Source organism: Gymnogyps californianus, chromosome 2 (genome assembly GCF_018139145.2).
Source record: "Gymnogyps californianus isolate 813 chromosome 2, ASM1813914v2, whole genome shotgun sequence".
In the NCBI taxonomy this organism is placed as follows: domain Eukaryota; kingdom Metazoa; phylum Chordata; class Aves; order Accipitriformes; family Cathartidae; genus Gymnogyps; species Gymnogyps californianus.
In genome coordinates this window covers 134,887,489-134,907,814 of record NC_059472.1, presented here as the reverse complement: position 1 = coordinate 134,907,814, position 20,326 = coordinate 134,887,489, and the positions used below count along the sequence as shown (strand labels likewise).

The 20,326-nt window shown below is 37.2% G+C and overlaps 1 protein-coding gene across 1 annotated transcript in view; it reads left to right on the top strand.

The window, feature by feature from the left end:
- The window catches only part of AHR (aryl hydrocarbon receptor), a 66,037-nt gene that overhangs the window by 1,190 nt on the left and 44,521 nt on the right, over positions 1 to 20,326 (top strand). The window contains exon 2 of the mRNA XM_050890844.1: positions 7,000 to 7,187. Within this exon, the coding sequence (XP_050746801.1) occupies positions 7,000 to 7,187 (188 nt within the window). The remainder of the gene's footprint in view (positions 1 to 6,999; positions 7,188 to 20,326) is intronic.

Sequence of the window (20,326 nt, the reverse complement as noted above, 5' to 3'; positions counted from 1 at the left end):
AAAGGCTGGTCTCATGAGAGTGATTTTTCAGGCTAGAGGAGCTGCTTAACTTGCACTTTCAACTGAAAGTCAAGAATCTATAGGTCATAAAAAGTAGCAAAGCTAAACTACCGAGTTGCAAGAAAAATAAGCAAAGATCAAAAAATCCCCGTGTATTTCTGCAGGGTACTTCTGTAGATGTAAAATAACTGCCAAGGCTACAGAAGCATTAAAGGAGAGAATGACAAATATTTAATGAAATTCTATTGTGAATGATATGTTTTTAGATTTATAACAGATAACTGTCTTGGGGGGAGGGGAATTAGCTTGAGTGCTTGCTTCTTTACGGTTGGAGTTGTTAGAATGAATGCATGTACATAGCTGGGTTTTCACCCTACAAATTAACACAGAAAGCCTAAAAATGCTTTTTTTAAAGAAAAAAAAAAATTCCCTTGCTAAAAGATGCATTCATTATGAAAATAGCAGGGTTTGCTTTTTTTGACGATTCATTTCCAAAGAAATGTAGAGGTACCTAATTAAATTAATGCTGTCGATCTGGATTTTAAGAATGAAACGAGTGTTTCTTTGTGAAGAAATAAAAATGTATTGGTGGTTTTTGTAGACTATTAGTACCTAAAGGCAAATAATTCTTAAGTTCTGATTGTGAAAGGGCGAGGCGTTCTGCCTTGCTGGTAAGATCGCTTAATGTCTGGCTTACTATTAAATTCTGGTTAGTCTTGGTTAGAGGATGTGAAACCTCTTTTATATTACTGTAGTATCTACATAAGTAATCCTTTTCCATGTATCTGCTCTTTATGTACGTTGGCTGAGCTTCTCTGATTAGTTGAACTTGAAGCCTTTTTTTATTACTAATGGGAACCATTTATCTATTGAGGGACTTTGCCCTTTATGACCAAAGGGAGAAGTAAGTGTTTCTTCTTAAAATAAAAGTATTCATATTAAAATAGTTTGCTCACCCATAAATTGAAGTGGAGGCTGATTATTAACCCACCTTGCTTGGGTTACTAGAAATTATTTTTATGCAAGACGAATTTCTCTCGCATGTAACGCTTACATGTTTCTTTTCTCCTCAAAATGACTATGCTCTTTGGTTGCTTCTTCTGTTAGACCAGCCTTACAGAACATTGCTCGTGGGTCAGAGGGCTCCAATTTCTCACATAACTAATTACAGACCACCTTTAGGCCAAAAAAAGTGAGAGGCAATAAGCTTTTGTAACTGATTGGGGGGGGGGGGGGGGAGGGAGGGAAGATGTACTTGCTGCTAGTTAATAAAGGTTTGACACTACCATGATTTTAATCTGTTTGAAGTTGATATTTCCTCCCCCACAGTAGGGGGGGAAAAAAAAAAAAGGAAGAGGTGATACATTGTTGGGACTAGTATCTTTTATAGAAGAGATTGTTTCTGTAGATAGTTCTTCTAATGTTTTATTTGCCATATATGTAACTCTGAATTGAGCATGATAATTGGTAACCTGTGGCAATAGGCAGCTAGTTTATAGAAATGGAAGAAGCTATTCATATAATGTCATAGTTGCCACGGAAAAAAATGAAGTAGAAGAAATATTTCTTGCTTCAGGTGCAAATAACTCATAAAGCCATGGTGGTAACTCAAAACCAGTTTAAGAAACTTCCCCTCTGCAAATTTCCCTTTTTATTATGTGCCATGTAAAGGACTGTACTTGAGAGGGAATCTTGGGCTATTGCCTGACAGTGCTGGGTGCTGAAATGTGCTTTTTTGATTCAGTAGGGATTTACAGTATCACAGCGAAAAAGAAAAGCAATCATGGAGGAACTTAATAGGCAACTGTTTCTGCAGTTCATCTTGTTATCTTGTCATCTGGAAAAAAAAAAAGCCCACTAAACCATGTGCACTCCAATTGCATGTGATATGCTACAGAAATCACTTTCTTAAAACCTTGGAGCCTTTACATTTCCTCCCCATTTAATGTTTGTACATTGCGAGTCCCCCTGGTGGTAGCACGTCTGTGGGGCGTTTCACTCCCCACTGAAGCTTGGAGAGCAATGGGTGGCCCCTGCTTTTTGTTTGTTGTTTTTCTTTTTCCCCCTAAAGTTTTGAATTCCTTTTCTCTAGTGATTATTAACTGAACTGCTGAATTAATGTACTAATATTGCAGTAGGAAGGATAAAATGCAAATTTTATGGAAGTGGGTTTTACTGTAGATAGGTTCTAACATTAGGTGAAGGATATTATATCTAGCTCTAGTTTTTATATTTTTCTGCCTACTAGCTCTGATTTGCCTTGGTTTTTCTTTTTTTTCCAGTGTTTGGATAGGAATTGTTTTGCATAACTGGATAAATGTAATAGACAAGGAACGGGGTAGGGACATCTAAGTGTTTCATACTGTGCAGGCGCAAAAAGCGTAATGGCATGTTCCTTTAGCAGACTAAATAAGAAATTATGATATCGTTTTTTTCTGTGTTAGCTTAAATGTATTTATGATATTAAGTACTCCAGAGAAATACGTTTGACTGGTTGATCCTTAATTATGAGTAGACATGGTAATTTCAGAAAGCAGTGCAAAGATATTTTAATTTGAAAAATGAAACTATTTATGTATTCTTTCAAGGCAAACAAACAAGAAGTGCCAGAACAAGCTTTCAAAATGGAAGTTCATCAGAAAAGAAAAATAATCATTAAAAGATTCCTTTGTGTAAAGCAATATCTGCTACAAACAGCAATTTGCACCTCTTATTTGAAATGGAGGCAATAAAGGTGTTATCATATGTAGAATAAACTTATTATGTATAAATTATAACCTTGCCAGTCTTGGGGTACCTGTATGTTACATGTAGGCTGCTACTTAAAATTCACTGTTTTTAAGGTTTGTGGGGTTTTTTGGTCGTTTGGTTTTTGGTCAATGCTTCTTGCAAAAGTATGCTTTTTAGAAAGAGAATCTGCAGCAAATGGAGATAGACAAATGTCTATAACATGGTCAGTAGATAGGAACATACTTTTTTTTTTTTTTCCTCTTTCCAAGTAGCCTTGGCTTGTCGTCTTAAACAGTAATGAAATATGAACGTTTCACAGTCAGTTTTAACGTTCTTGGTTGGTGTTCTGGCTGTCTCTATCTGGTGGAGTCCTTCATACACCAAAACAACCTGAGCAAACCAAAACTCTGTTTACTGCTGGAGGACAAACAGTTGCCCAGCATCAGACAAGTAGCGTGCCGCTGATTGAAGTTTTTTAGTAAAAACAACTTTATCCCTTCAGTGGCCTAAATCTTTGCTGGTTTCATTGCCTGCTAAAGGAGCCACTGGAAAGGGTCTCTTGCCCGTTCAAGATAGGTTGACAACAACTTTTGATCGAAGAGGTCGACAGTCTGTGTCGTATCTGTTGCTTCCAAAGGAATAGTCAGCTGAATTTTCAGTGATCGTAAATTCAGTGTGGGAAATAAGAGTAAATGCTTAGAAGTATTTTTCAGTTGCTAAAGTAAATAGAGAATTTTGGAGGATGTCACCTATTATAATACTTGCTTAGTGGTAACTGATGCATTTCAGATACCTGACCTACATTGAATTAAATAACATATGTAAGAATAACATATGTTATTGCATTACTATTAAATGAGATGAAAAAATATACATAGTTGAAAAGATTAAATCCATTAGCTAGGTGACATGTATGTTCTTCCTTATGTCCTTTTTTCCTAAGCAATAAAACAGTTCTGATGAACTTCTAATTAGTTTTTTTAACAGAATTAGTTTTTTTCACGTTGCTGTATCTTCAGTGCTGCTCTTGCATGTTCTTTTATTTCCTGACTTCATTTCACACTTCAGTCTTGTTAATAAGGTATCATTCTTTTCAGTGCTTGGTTGTTGGTTTTTTCCTTCTTTTTCAAAGTTTTTGTTGTCATATTATAAACAAAATAAATTTGTGCTTTCTTTTAATTTTCTCAAAGAACTCCTTCAATTTCCCTTTAAAAAATACAAATTAGCATGTAAATATTGAAACTTATTTTGGCTTTTTGATAATAATTAAGACTTAAGTACTTGTGCACTTTCTTTTTAATAATTTTGTGTTGTTAATGTCTGTGAAGGCACATGTGGTAAGCATGAGTAATGAAAACTACTGATTAAGTAGCCTGTAGCAGACCTGTGAAAATAGTAGTCAGCTAATGTTATGAGGGCAAATCCTTTAGAATTGTTAAAACAAGAATTAAGACTGCTTGCTTGTCTTGCAGCTGTTGGATGATAAGGATTGTAGCTCAGTTCGGAGGCACTGAGTGTATAGAGACCTCTGGCCTTTGATTAGGGAATTCAAATTTCCTGTGAAAGGTAAAAGATCAAGAACTGAAAGATCAGCTTAAAATCCATTCACTCCTTTAGTCTTTTTTTTTTTTTTTCTTTTAAATAAAACACATGCATGGATTTAGTCTTGACATAGCACATAATTTTCCTTGAAGATAATTTTCTGCAATGCAGCTAGGGCTGTCTTTAGCATCAAGGCTTTACATAAGTGGATGGAAGACGGTTTAGCTTGCTACTTATGCCCCTGGCATTTCTGTCCTTATTCCCTTCATCACTGAAGAATCCATTTTTATATAATTGATTTTAGTTGGGTGGCAAAGGGGAAAATTAGGGAAAATCAGTGTTTGATTTGGAGGGAGAGAACACTGTAAGATTTATGCTGCAAATACTGGTAACTTAATATTCAGAAATGTTGTATACTACACTTAGAAAATCCTTATGCTTTGAACTAATCAGAAGTAAGAAAGAGAAATCATTAGAAAGTAAAGCAAAAACAATTAGATCTAACAACTTGACGAGATAACTGCACAGTTGCATATAGTTTCAACTAACTTGTCAAATTGCTTATAGAAGTTTTAAGCAAAGTGGAGGACAGTTGTGAAAATAGTCTAATATTTAGTGCTGATTTATTTGGAAAAGATTGCCTGTTTTGAACAATTTCCATGGGGACTACCACTTTTCGGAAGCAGACCTGTTTGATTTGATAGTAGTGAGCTGTTCACTGATTGTTACACAACTGTTATCTGCTTAAAGTATGGAATTTATTATTCTGTCTCTACATTTATGGCAGTTTAATACATTAAAAATATTTATGAAGTAACTTTTAATGTTACTAGTAATGTCTGGTGATTTTGAGCTTTATTTTGTTAGGGTTATATTTAAATTGTGTTAATGATATAGCTCATGCAAGTGAATATTCTGCCAGAATAAGAGAATGTGAAGAAAGCTTTACTAAGTTAAGTTTAATATTCACTTGGGGATATGGTGAGCTCCAGGTCTCAGTCACGGCTTGTGACTGAAGCACACATCTAGCCAAACATTTAGTTTGTCATCCCTTGCAGTTGATGGTGAACCTATGTTTTTTTTCGAGAGAGAGGATTTTCGTATTTCTTGATTCATCTGTTTTCCCCGCTTTTCCAATGTTTTTAGGCTAAAGCGCTACTAGAACTGTGTCCTAGACAATCTTTACCCTACAGCAAGCTTAACTTTTTCCATCTGGGGAGTAAGTAGTTGCTGCTGATATATTTCTGTGTGTTAACAGCACTTTGTATTATGGCATCTTCAAGTTTCCAGGCTCCACATAAGGAGCATGCCTCCTTTAATGTGCAAAAGGGCAGCCGTAGTGCTAGGGAACAGGCAGCCAGACTTAAGTGCAAGTTTTTGACAAGTGACTCTTGAAAAAACAATGCCTGTAAAAAGAAGGGCTTGAATTTAAACTAACAAGAAGTGTAATTGAAACATAAAGTAAAAACAAGCTAAAAATAGGAATGTCCACTCTCACTACTTATTTGACTGGAAATACAAGGTGAAATTATTTTTCAGTATGGTTTACTTTCAGCAGTGGCAAAAATAACTATTGGAGCTTTTGCAATTTCTCATTGTAAAATTGATATAAGGATGAAACTTGGAAGCAGACTAAATGAAATACTGAAGAAATTAACTGCGCAAGTCTTTATGCTCAGTATTTTTGCAAGCGATACATCTTGCAGAACCAACATGCCTATGACAGCAGCACAAATTGATAACTGCTGCAGATCTCAAGCAGAACTGCAATACTGGAAAAGTGAGAGTGAATCACTCTTTAATTAGAAAACTGTCTAATACATATCATAAAATCTGCTATGGCTTGTACAGATAAATTATTTGGTTTCAGTATTGGCTTGTAATGACTAATTATAATTCAAATGAGTAGGGTTTAAACCTATTCCTAGACTTCTGCGTATGTGGGAAGGTGTGAGCATCCAAGTATCTGGAATTGGAGCTCAGGGTGGCTGTGAATGGAAAACAGCAAGTTTACAAAAACTTCATTATGTAATTCATAGCAGAAAGCTTTTTAAATTGTACTTTGTAAGGTACAAAGGCATGCCTTCATCATGCTGTACTCAAGTGAAATGCCTTCAGCTGAGAGGTGACTTAAAGGATGAGCTCAATAGTGTTTGCTACAAAGATTTTTACCTGCTGACTGAGCTGTAGCTCTTGTTTTCTTGTGCAGTTTTGGATGCCTCATTGTCTAGCAAGTTACTAAAACTTTTGTTGTATTCAATTGACGATAGCCTGTTCCAAACATTGACAAAAATTAAGGACACCTGTGAAAAATTGTAACTGAAGTGAAAAAGTATACTGTCAAATGCATTTGTACACAAATATTACTAAAAGTTATTGAATTATTTGTAATATGAACATTTGGAAGAATTCAAGTGACATTTGAGTGAAAGTGTAGGAAGCTTTTTATAAAAAACGCTGAATCTCAAAGGTTTCAAATGTTCGTTACGTGTTCAAACAGCCATTGTAGCTCTGACTGCTTCATTTAACAGTGTGTGTGTTGGGGGGGGCGGTTAAACTATCTTAGATGAATTTTTTTTTTTCCAATGGGAAACAGAAGTCACTTGGGAGAAACATTTTGCTTGTTAAAGTTTAAAAGACAGTTTGTAACGTTAGGTTTGGCAAATATTTACCTTCGTTTTGGGAAGGAACTTACATTTATATTGTGTTTTGGTTTTTTTGCCACAGAGTAAAGCCATCCCCAGCTGAAGGAGTCAAGTCCAATCCATCTAAGAGACACAGGGACCGCTTGAATGCGGAGTTGGACCGCTTGGCTAGCCTTCTGCCTTTCCCTCAAGATGTTATCGCCAAATTGGATAAGCTGTCTGTGCTTAGGCTTAGCGTCAGTTACCTGAGAGCAAAAAGTTTTTTTGACGGTAAGGGTTGGGAATTTATTTGGTTTTGGACTGCTTGTAAAATTCTGTTCATACTGTATGTTGATTTCAGCTGTTTAAGTATTTAAAACTGTTAAATTTAGCTGTATTTTAATGGAACATCCAATTGCATGGGTATATACAAGGTAACTGTATAAAGTAAGCTTTCCAGTTTCTTGAAAACCAAATGTAACTACTTGTATTTCACTTAAATCCCCAGTCTTTCAAAGGTTTGCATTTGGAAGTAATATTGCCCTTAATGAGTCTTCCAGTCCTTTTCCTTAGACTTTCAAAGATGCTTAAGAGATTTCTTTTTTCCCCCTCTGAAAATCACCTTCATAAAACTATTACTGTTCAAAACATGTCCTATGAGTTCTCATCAGCTGTATGTTTTGCTTAATGATGCATCAAAAATAACTTTGTTTTAATATAAAGTAATTGCTAGTGCCTCTTCCTATAATTTATTGCAAAGGTGACTTGTAAAGAAATAGAGGCAAAGTCTTTCCTGTGTTCAAGCCCTGATTAATGCGGAGCAGGAGGCATTAAGACGACAGCTAAGGTTCTCCAGTTGTGTGGGCAGGTTTTCACTGACCCCAGCCCTGGAAAGGGTAATACAGCAGCGCTCGGCGTAGTAATCGTGCCAAAAGCACGTGTTCTCTTACAGTGTCTCGGAGCTGGCCAAGGAGTCCTACCCCTCTCCTTCACTGCCTGAGCTGTTCTGTAGGGTGAGATGCGATGGCTGGCTTCATGCCAGTTTCTTCAAAGGCAGAAATAGTTTGGTCTCTTTCATTGCTGGAGTAAAGCAGGGAGTTTGTATTTAAATAATTGTCATTTTTTTATCAGTCAGTGAAGTTTCACAATATTATACTGAAGATGGAATTATATTGATCAGCTGTAGCTAAGGAATCTTACTTGCAATGAAGTTGATACCAAATTGCAAGGGTTTTTTTACTAAGTTTTTTGGACATTAAAATAACTTCTGACCTCATCAGTTTAAGATTTAGTGTTTCAGCCTCTTGATAGTGATTCCATGCCACGGATGAAAGGACTGAAGAAACCTAACTGCCTAAGATAGTTCCACTTTTTCCTGTAGGAATACAGAACATTTATTTTCATTTATTGTGTCTAGTGGCTTCAATTTAGTAATGCTCATAAATTTATATCCTGTGTTCTATTGCTTGAAGAATATATGCAAGTGTCTTGATTTCTGTACTTGTTCAGGACAATTCTTAGTATGGAATCTACTCAAGGCTAGAGTTGGTCAAATATTTCTAGCGGTGTTTTTTCAAAAGAAAATATTTGCTCCTGTGAAATGAAAGAGTTCTCTGGGCATATCAGTTTCATCAAAGTCTTTGTGAGACATTATCTTGGGTTGACTGCCGTAAAACAAATGATTTGGGTTGTCTGTGCTCTCTTGATGAATTGAAGAGGAAGTTCTAGTCTCAATGAAATTTTTTTTGAAAAATTATGTTTTCTGAAACAAATACAAGATTGCAAGTTTTTTGCTTTAGTTGGGATGGAGTGATAATAGCAAATTTCAATTTCTCATGCAATGGAAGTGCTTGATTTTTGTTTCTCCCCGCCCTCCCCCCCGCCCCCACTTGAAGGTCCTGGAATAAAGGGGTTTAAGGCTATGATTTCTGTATAGGAAAAAAATTCATGGCTTTAGCTGTAAAGAGACAGCCAGAATCACTTCACACCAAAATTTGCATCAGTTGCTTGTTTCTAATTTGAACGTAAAGGTAGCTTTCAGCCGTTTAAAGTGGTGGTGAATTAGATGTATGTTAATGGCAGAGAAGTTATATTTGCATTTCAGGTTGCAATTTAACTACTGTGGATCCAGAATTGAAGCAAACTTAACCTGTGTTTTAAACTCGGTAGCATACTATTAGGATAGTATCCACATCAGACAAACATACGCACCTAATGCTACCATACTGGACCACGGCTGTAGAATATAGGGTATTTAATTGTGTTATAACGAATTAAGTAGCAGAAGTTGGATTTACCTCGTAGGAAAGGACTTTTCAAGCAACAAGTAAGTGCATATAGTAGGTGCATTACAGCAGAATATTTTTCCTATAGTCTCCATAAAATAAAAAAGCCTGGTAAATGTGAAAAGATAAATAATTTGATGTTGCTTATCTTGTGCAAGACATTCTGAACAGTGTAAGATGAAGCAAGTTTAATTTATACCTTCAGTTAGAATAGCTTCAGTAGAAGGTGTCTTAACATTTTTCAGCAGAAAAAGGCTTTTTGCTACTTCTTTTCAGGCCTTTGAACTGTGGAACTGCAAATCAGGTTAGTAATCAGTATGTTTCTGAAGGTGTTTAAAGGCTGACATCAATGACTAAAGTGAAGATAAACAAGAGTAACCAATCTATGACTATGACAGATCCAGTATTGAAGATAAGATCTTTTATACTATTTTGATGTGCTTAAGTAACATGGAATCTTTTTCAGTTGAAATTTACCCTCCAAAAGAGAAATTAATGCTTTGAAGTACAGAATTAACAAAAATACCCTGAAGACCCCTAGGTTAGAGTTTCACCATCTGTCTATGCAGTACTCCTCACAGAACTGCTTTTTTGAAGGAATGTTTTGTGTAGTTAAATATATGTGGAAAGACCTATAGAATAAATCTGACAAATGCAAGAGTGAGCACTGATTGTCACCTCGAGTGCCTAGACTGAGCCAACAGGTCCACTTTATTAACGCAGCATGCTGAAGTAAAGGGAAACGCTAAATGAATAACAGGATGCAAATGGGGGGTGTGTAAATTCCTGCGGAAAGTAAAATATAAACGCGTAATCATATGATCTTGCTTGAAAGGAAACCCAAGTTTTTGCTGTAACAATAGATATTTTTTTAAAGAAAACACTTGCATTTTTCCAAGTTTAAATAATCCAGAGTGAATGTCTGTTTTCTGAAGACGGAAGTCTGGGGGGGGGAAAGAACTATTTTGTGAAAGACATCTCAAGAAGTTACATCAATTTGAATAAATGTACCTCACTTAGATGTCTACAAGTTTTTTTGTTGTTACTTTAAAAGCTATGTGTGTGTGTGTATATATATATATAAAAAAACAAACAAACAAAAAAGCATCTTCCCCTGCCCCCAGTCATTAAGATGGTACAGAATTATCTCCAGAGCTAAAGACAGGTGAGTTTTTCCATAGGGTTGACTGAAACATGGTAGACTTCTGCATGCTTACCATATTTCAGGTTGTAGGAAACAGGTGTACATTTTTTTTTCTCTTCTACAACCTCAAAACATCTTACTCTCTTCTGTTGGTGATTTGTATTCTGTTAAGCAGTTGCTTTTGATTGATGTAGTTTGTTAGTGAAGTTATTGGGCTGCTAAGTGATCCTTCTGTATCACTGCTCTTCAGATACACTAGTTCTGTGTGGTTAGGTTAGTCTCAAGTCCACATTGTGTCAGAAGGCTTTCTGTATCCCCATGTCAAGCACTCTGGCATGCTCTTATGTGTATGAATTTGACGTTGTAGTCAAGAAGGAAATTTCAGTAGTGGCTTAAAATAATGTGCCTCGAGTCTGTTTCTTTATAAAGTCAAAGTTCTTGTGTGGTGAGTCAAAGCTAAGAAGTGATTTAAGGTGGTGTCGCTTCTCAGCGATGTGGTGCTACCTCCCTGTACTGAAGTGGATTAGCAGTCCTCAGTCAAGCACGTTAGCTTAAATCACTGCTGGAGTATTTATTTTGTGCATGTAAGATACTTTCTGAAAGTGGCTTAAGGCAAGCTTTTTATTTTTAAGAGACTAAGATAAATCACGCAGGTGTCTGCTGACAGTCAGTAAAGAAAGACTTTATATGTTGTCCTGGTATTATTTCACTCCGTTTTGATGCTAAGTGCCCATGCATGTGTGCACTCAGCAGTGAAAAATATAAAGTGGAGTATGGGACAACAGCTCTTTGTGTGGGTGCAGGTTAGTGTGAGTTCAGCATCTGGAGCACAACTGGACGATCATTTAGGCATAGCCAGTGTTCCCCATGCATACTAAAGGAAAAAGCCCTTTTGCCTCTAGCTTTGGTCCTTATATGATGAATTGATAATCATTTAAATACTTTACTGCAGTAAGGAAGAACATTTATAATGAGTCTTCTTGGGGTTTTGGTGGAGCGGTTAGATTAAAGGGATAAAAGTAGAGTTCGTACGATTGATCACTTTTTTTAATGTTAGGGGCATGATTTTTCTTTTTAAAGGTATACTAAGAATTAAGGAGAGGCTTGCAGAATCTAAAATGAAGTAGCTGTGCTGTGTGTGTATTGATACATTAGAAACAAAAATTAACATGTTGCTTATCCTTTCATCCATTTCACTAAGAATTCCTGTGGTTTAAAGTATGCGGGTTTTTTCCCTCTTGCTTATTGGACAGTATTCTGCAATTACAGAAGAAAGTTTGTGCTCAAAATTAGTTTAGAATTGGTTTCTTATGTTGTATGCAAGTGATTCTGGCAAGCACAGCAATAACAAAATAATTAAGAATTTTTTCCAGTAAGTTTGCATTGCTTAATTTTACTTTGTAATATAATTAACACATGTTCCTTGGCATAAGATAGCTTAAACTTGCAATGCACCCATTGTCATCACATAAAATATATTCTTTGATATAATATATTTTTCCTGTGATGCCTGCTGTTCTATCATACTGTGTATTGGAGAGAACAGACTGCATGTGGTTCCTGCTCTGGAGGGTATAGCTTAAGGTAGGATGTACAGATGGGAAAGACAGGCAAAGTGGGAGACAATGTATTTATTCTGTCACACTGAGAAGGGCTGCAACATATCTACAGTCTAGCGGATATAGAGAGCCTTTCTGCCAAGTGTTAGGTGGTGGTCTGAAACAGAAACCTCAAAGTACAAAAAAACTGATTAAGACTCAACCTGTTAAGGCCAGGATAATACAGCAGATCTGGCCTGACTTGCTTTTATTTCAGACTGTTACTATATTTACCTGCCTTGTTTGTCTAATGCAGCTTTCCTCACGTATTTTTTGAAAGTGTGACTTCCCTTTCACGTTACCCTCTTTCCCTGTTCCTCCTGTTGCATACATAGACACTCCCGACTCCTATGTCAGGAGAAGCTAAAGCCCTCCAGGGTAGAGCAGTGGAGTTGGGCTGCACTTACTGCTTTCAAGTGTTTATGTTGATGCCAAATAGGAATTTACTGTTGCCAGCAGTTTCTGGTGGGCTTGACTAGTCTTATTTGATTCATGACTCCGTCTTGAGCCATTTTTGTACTCCCAAGGTAGAAAACACCTCATAGTTTGAGAGAGATTGATTGTGGTTTTTGTAGAACACCATCTGATTCTGATGTGAAGAAGTTAAATGGAGAATCCACCACATCTCTTGGTGATTCTTCTAGCAGATATATCATCCTGTTAAAATATTATTCAGATTTAATTTTGCTTGGTTTCCAGCCTTGGAAGTTATGTCATTCTCTGTCTAATTAGCTTTTCTGTATTCAGTGTTTCTACCATGCATATGAATTCATTTTCACATTTTTGAATGAGCTGCTTTGAATCTTATCTGAGAGTTGGAGGAAAAAAAAAAAAATTGGAAAAAACCCCAAACAAACCAACTGTGTTTTCTTTTGTACTCTCTTCCCCCCTGGCCCCAATATGAAATTATTACAAAATGTGAACCTTGGAATTGTATGGTTATTTCAGTATCAGACTATCGTACCATTCAAGTTATTTCCTAATCCATGCTTGTTCTTCCACATTGCCGAACTTGTCTCTTTTTCTTTTCTTTTCTCCCCCCCCCCCCCCCCCCCCAAACTTTTTCCCCCCTTGCATCCCCTGAGATTCATAGTGAGCATTTGTGGCTGTCTGCTACAGGCTATTTTAGCCTGTATTTTACATAACAGAACATAAGTAGGGATTTAGGCTTTGAAGTCCTAAATTCTGATCCTCAAAAGTGATGATTAGAGCCATGTGGCTGTGGCATCACCTTAAATCTCAAAATGTGTATGTTTTCATTGTTACATGCTCGTTCTTAGCTTGCTCAGAAACATTTTAGTTTTAGGAGTGCTGTGTCACTAGGCGTGTCATGCAGCTAGGCAGCCCTATACCCCTATGGATTGATATAATTGACATTTAATATACCCCAAACTGAACACCTGAAATTGAAAATTCTGTTTATATCACAAAGTAAGAGCTTAGTATGTCAATATATTTGTAGGATAAAGAGGAGAAACCAGGTACAAATACTGATAGTTAATGTATTCTCTGGATTTTCTTTTCCTGTTGCACTGTAGTATTTCAGTGATTAATGTTAATCATTGTTAGAACTCCTTTTGCAAGGAAGAGAAATAAAAGGTTATCTCTTCTTCTCTGCCCTATATGTATTATTTAATCAAAGGCAAAGGGAAAGTCAGTGTAGGAGCCTCTTACATTCCACAAAGCTGTTGTAAAATTTCTTGAAAACCCTCTCCCAGTATGCAAAGCATTTGTCTTTTCTCTGTAGCCCTTGTTAATAGGGAGATAAGTTTTAAGCATACTGTTCTGGGCTTTGCTCTGGATACCTGTTGCAGTGAATATTCTCGTTTGCAAGATCAGAGCCTGAAATATAGTTTATCTTATGCTAACCATATATAGTATTGTCCTGGTTTCGGCTGGGACAGAGTTAACTCTCTTCTTAGTAGCTGGTACAGTGCTGTGTTTTGGATTTAGTGTGAGAATGATGTTGATAACACACTGATGTTTTAGTTGTCGCTAAGTAGCGCTTATCCTAAGTGAAGGACTCTTCGGTTTCCCATGCTCTGCCAGCAAGCAGGTGTGCAAGAAGCTGGGAGGGAGCATAGCCGGGGCAGCTGACCTGAACTAGCCAAAGGGGTATTCCATACCATGGAACGTCATGCCCAGTGGTTAGCTCAGTTGGTTAGAGCATGGTGCTAATAATGCAAAAAAGGTCACGGGTTCAATCCCCAAATTTCAAGTATATAAACTGGGGGGAGTTGGCCGGGAGGCGCAGATCGTGGCTCTGGCATCGGTCAGCGGGTGGTAAGCAATTGCATTGTGCATCAATGGTTCCCCCCCCTTCCTTTTTTTGTTATATTCCTTTTCATTACTATTATTATATTTCATTATTACTATTGTTAGTATTATATTTTACTTTAGTTATTAAACTGTTCTCATCTCAACCCATGAGTTTTACTTTTTCCTTTCCTCCTCCTCACCCCACTGGGAGGGGGGAGGGGGAAGCGGCTGCATGATGCTTAGTTGCTGACTGGGGTTAAACCACGACAAGTGTTCTGGAGACTGACATTGTTAGGGTTAGTATGACATTCAAACCCAGAACAGGTAGAAAGATAAAAAGCCTGGCCTCAGGAAGTACCACTGCTTCTCTCATGCTGTGTATTCCAAATCTTGTAATCTTTGTTAACTTTTTTAACTACTATACTGTAGCACCTAAAGATAATGAGATTTGGAGCTTTTGGTTTTGTTATACAAACCACAGTAACTGTTGGTCCCTCCTCCAAAGACAGTTTGAGTGGAGAAGTATAATTAGAGGTAACACCAGGCTCTCAACATCTGTCTTCCGTGGTCTTCGTGATTCATCCCTTTGAATTTGTGCAAGTAGAGTTTGCTTGACTACGACCTTAAAAATATATCCAGGTAATTTAAGACTTCAGTGTGAATACACTTTAAAAATGTGTACAAATAATCTATAATAGCTTTTAATGCTGTGTGTGCCTTTATGACTCAGCAGTTTTCCTCCTGTGTGTGCTTGTTGATAGGAGAAATGCCCTAGCTTTTCCTGTTTGACTTTATCTGTATTCTGATAAGGAAATAAGACTTGCTTGTATGATTGAGCTCTGTGTATGTTTATAGTTCCAGCCAGTTATAACACTGTTTATTTTTCCTGAGTAAACAAAAACTTTAGCTCTGTTAAACCAGTTTCTGCTCCATATATGCTTTGATATAGTACTAACTAGTTAAAGAATGATTGCTTGGTGAATCGTTTTGGAAATCTAGCTACATAACTAGAAGCTAATTCTAATTACTAGAGCTCTGTTGTTGTAATGAATTAATTTATGATTTATTTTTAAGAGAATCTGAAAAAGGTAAAAGAAATAACCAATTTCAAAAGTGCTCTTCAGAGTTTCAGATGATGTATTGATAAATGTTTCATGGGAAAAGCCTCCTGGGAGTTCCTGCACCTCGGTGCGGTGATGGACTGTCCAAGCTGTATGTTTTAACAAAGTATTATGTTAATGATAAAACTTACCATAGTTATTCTAGAAACTTAAATGAAGTAAACTGTAAGAACTAGAATAATCTGAAACTTCCTTAAGAACATGTAGGTTTGCTGTTTGCCAGCTGTGAACATTAAAGGGGACAAACAAATAGGAATTAGTCGCCCTCAGTAATGCATGCTAAACTCTGGTTTTAATTGAACAAAGAGATGCTCATTTTTTTCCACTGAATAATTGCCTCTTGAAATTCAACCCATGTGCTTTTTGAATTGCTCAGTACTGCACACTTTATGCGTGGCATCATATAACGTCTAATAAGCTGAAAGACATACATACTTGGCCCCTCAAGACAAATTCTAACTGATTGCATAAAGTAGGAATTTACTGGAGCAAGTCCATGGCCTGGCTGGTCAAATATTCTGACTCCTCCATCAGACTCTGTTCTCATGTCTTCAGCAGTACAGTTCCTGTGGGCCAGCACGAGACACTAGCTTTTTGAAGTATTCAGTTTCAATGAATTAATTTTTGCCTCTTGGTGTCTACATCAGAGTGACAAACTGAAGGATGATGTCTTTCCTTTATTGATTTTTTTTTTTTTTCCCCCTCCAATGTGCCTCATAAATATTTTGCATGTTTGGAGGAAAAGGTAGGGGTAGCCCCCAGTCTCCTCCTTGCTTATAACATTTGTTGTTTGATGTACTTTTATCAGACAACCGTAAGAGACGTGCCTAGAACAAACAATCCCAGTCTTTCCTTCTTGTCCTCACAACTGCTCTTAATTTTACTTTGATACCATCATGCTCTGTTTGGTGCTATATGTACTAACTTACCAGAGACCAGGCTGTTGATTTGATCACATTAAAGGATGTTGAAATGTATCTGGTGTCCTACAGCACACTGATGGTGAAGGCTTTTGTTAATATGCTTTCTTGACCTATTTAACGGGAAACTTTGTAGACAGTTGGAGCCTAATATATATAACTTTGTGTTTTGTAGCTGATCCTTCAGAAGGATAGCAATGCAAATATGCATTCCTGGTCAGTATGCTAATCAGGTGGCATAAATGCTAATGAGTAATACCTAGTGATGTGGAAGGAAAAAAAGTTGCCCCTCTTCAGGCACCCCGTCAGCATTTGAAGGTAGAGCGCAAGGCTTACGCTCTCCTGCAGGAAGGGTTTGAGCCCCTGGCTGTAAGAGTTTTTAGCAATGTATCAGCCTGTGTATTTCTGAAGTGTCCACCTTTCCTCTGCTTGTCTCAAGCTGTATTAGCTGACAGCAGACCCTCTGCTGGAATACTTGCAATTACTTAACTTCAGTGTTAGTAGCGTCAGCTGCCCTGAATCCCTCCGTATTTCTTGTGACATGGATGTACTACTCTGAAATGGTTACTGTCTTAGTTAAGTGAAGTTCTTCCTCAGCTTTTACCCTGTGAGAACACTAGTCTTAGTCATCTGTAGACTATGGGCAAATCATGCCTGACAAACCTGACAGCCTTTTGTGAAGGATGCCTGGTTTTGTGGACAATGGGAGAGCAGCGGATATAGTTTCCCTTGGCTTTAACAAGGTCTTCAATGTTGGCTCTCATTGTTTTCATATCACCAAGCTGGTGAGTTAGAGTCTCTCCAGAGCATCCCTCCAGTTCTGTCCCAAGCGATCCATTCCCCTTCCCTTCTGTGTAGTACAATCGTGGTCTAACTGTGTCAACCTCAACAGCAACCTATGAAATGCAGGGGGTGACTGGAGGTTTATGCAAGGGACAAGGAAGGACTCATCTTTCAGACTGAGGACATGCATGTGGCTTTAACAGGATATGTCCATGGACCTTGACAGTGAAATAAGCTGGGAATAAGTCCCATATCCCAAGTAGAGAAAAGACAGTCTTGGGCTGGAAAGGAAGCAACCCTCCAAAAGCCCACGTGACTCCCTTGCCATGCTTCAATCATTGCAGAAAGTCTTCTGCTAAATTGCTGAAAAGTTTTGAGTTGGCATAAAGAGACAACTTCATCTCTTTTGGTGGAACATTGGAATGTATGGTTTTTTCCTCAATTTAAAGAAGAGATGTTTCTGTTAGAAAGCGCTTATTCATTAATACCCTTATATAGCAAGGGTTGGACTTGAATGGTCTTGTAAAGAAACCTTCCAAACCCACCTCCATACCCTTTTAATGTAATAGTGGCAAAACTCAGCATTGCATTTTACTAGTAGAATAATTAAACTGTCCTGTTTCATACATGAAATGTAATCGACTGTTTCCTTTTTTCAGTTAAAATCATAGAGAAATTCCCCAGGCAAAAATTCTTTGAAGTTGCTGTTGAGCCATCAGTTGGGTGAAGCCAAAGTTAAGGCATTGTTTCAGTAGGGGGAAAAAAAAACCAACAGATTTGAGTTAATCATTGAGTACCAGGTCCAAGTTTGAGTGAGATGAGTTCCTCAGTGAAACTGATAGGTAAGAAAATAACTGTGAACTGTAAAAGGAATTTAAAAATCACTTTAGATTCCTAGACTTTATAATTAAAAATGACTATTGATGTATAAAACTGAGAGAACAGTTATTTCGACATGGTTTTTTTTAGCGAAGAGTTTGACCATTTGTTTCAGAATTAGTGATTTAATTAGAAAAAGGTATGGTATTAACTGTCATTTTCTACTTGGTGTTAACATGTCTTTTCTACAAATCAAAAGCGTAACAAATGGATGATGATTTTTAAACAATATGTAATGTCTGATTAGCTTTTTGCATATAAACTTTCTGCATTGTTCTAAGGTGTGGAAAAATTAAGTTATAGGAAAAGAAGACTCTTTTAAGAACCAAAAGTTCAAAAAACCAAAAATATGATAGGTAGGTACCTCTGTGCATCTAGGCTCAACTTCCCATAGATCTCATTCCACAAGGAAGTAAATCACTTGACTTTCTTTTTTGACTTTTCATCCCTCACCTCAAAAAATTTAGCAAGCTTTTTTCCTCCCCTTTTTGTGGCTAAAGCAGTATCATACTAATAGGTCTGATGGTAAGTTATAATTTACAAGCGTGCACCTCTTGCTGATGCTTTTTCTGTAGAAGCAAGGAAGATGTACCCAGACAAGCAATTGAATGGGAAATCCCTCAGAAGAAATGCGGGTGTGCCAGGATATGGTTTTGGTGATTCAGCAGGTGACTGTCATCTCTGTGATAGTTATGGAACAAGAGTTCATTGCCTCTAAGTCTTGAAACCACAAGCAGTATATGGTTTGGTATGTGGTTGTTAAGCTTCAAAGCCCGAGTGAGAGTTGACAAATTTGAACAACTGCGTGTTTCCTGAGATTTACTTTTCTGTTTTAAAGTAAGTGATAAAAGCAAAAGTAAAGTTATTCCCTATGTGTGTTAAAAAAAAAAAAAAAAATCTTGAACTAAAATCCTGGCATCAGGTGACTAGGTACAACTGGCTCGTTGTAAAAGCACTGCACACTAATTGCTGTTCTGCTGTATTATAGCTATGTCATGTACACTCATTCTTCAGGGTTGTGTTTTCTCAAATCCAGACTGTACTTTAAGTTGAGGAGAACTACCACTGATGTATGAGAAGCTCAGAAATTCCCAGACAGCGTATAGATACCATTGACGCTCTCGGACAAAGACATAATAGTTTATTCCTGATCTGACACTTCATGGTCCTGTAACCTTCTGCCTGCTTCTTGCTCTCAAAAATGGCTACTTGCCTTTCAACTCCCATATAAATCTCATTCTGTCTCCCTTTTACATTCTCCCAATCTGGGAGCCTGATGGGGGTATTCTGAGCAAGAAGCACACACATGCTTGTAGGCTTTAAGGGAATGAGCTTTTATTGCATAGTGGTTGTGACAGCTTCTGATTCTTTGGTTTTTTTCTTTTTTTTTCCTCTTCTTCCCCCCAGCTCGGGAGTGGTGGCTCCTAATGCCTACCACACACATAAAATAACTTTGAAGTGTCTTGCATAGCACAGTTTGGGAACATCTGCTTTAGGTAGTGCAAGTGTTTGTGTGAACAAAGACTTGAGTCTTCCAAATGCAATGACTGAACTCTGATTTTTGGAGGTAGGCACATGTTGACTTAGTGTGGTGTTTCTGGAGTGATCAATTAGCACGCTGTGAACTAAGTTCAGCATCACTCAGTCACTTAAGGAAAAAAAATACACAACTTGGTGGTTGGTTTTTCCTTCTACTTAAGAAAACATAGCAGTGTGTTAAGTACCACTTTGTGGCAACTGAAGATATGTCCCTCATTTAAGGGAGACTACTGCATAAACACTTAACATTCCACACTTAATAATGCTGTTACTCTTTCTTTAAAATGCAATGTTAAAAAGGATAAGAACATACAAAACACCTGAGTTCAGCTGTCCTGTGTAGCAGAGCTTGAGTTGGTTTCAATCCGTGTTGTGAGCAATTCAGTGGTGTATAATGGTTTTTAAGATCTTTAACAGGAGATTTATTTATTTATTTATTTAACTCTTTTAACCGTCTTAAGAGAAACACCAGTCTGCTTCAACAAACAGTTCAGGGCGTACTGAGCTGCATTTTGGGAATGGCTCAAAAGAAATTATCTTATGAAAGTTGAGGAAAATCTCATACACAGTCTGGTTAAACTTCAAGTTCTTGGGTTATGTGAATGTTTTAAAACAGGTTTTTTATACCTTTATGGTATATATGTTAGGCAAATCTAGTAAAATCTAATGTCTTTGTTCTGTAAAGTGCTTTTAAATCGAGTAAGTGTTTCTTCAATGTCATAACTTCAGCCATGTTTAAGAATGCCATAGCTACTGTTAATGCTTTTCAAAGAACCCCTGACTCTATGTGGGTGTGATATTGTAGGGAAAAGAATTCAACTACTCTGCAACTTACATTTTGCAAAGCATTTTGTTCTAAGCACGCAGCAGGCATTTTTGTATAAGCCAGTAGGGTTGATTAA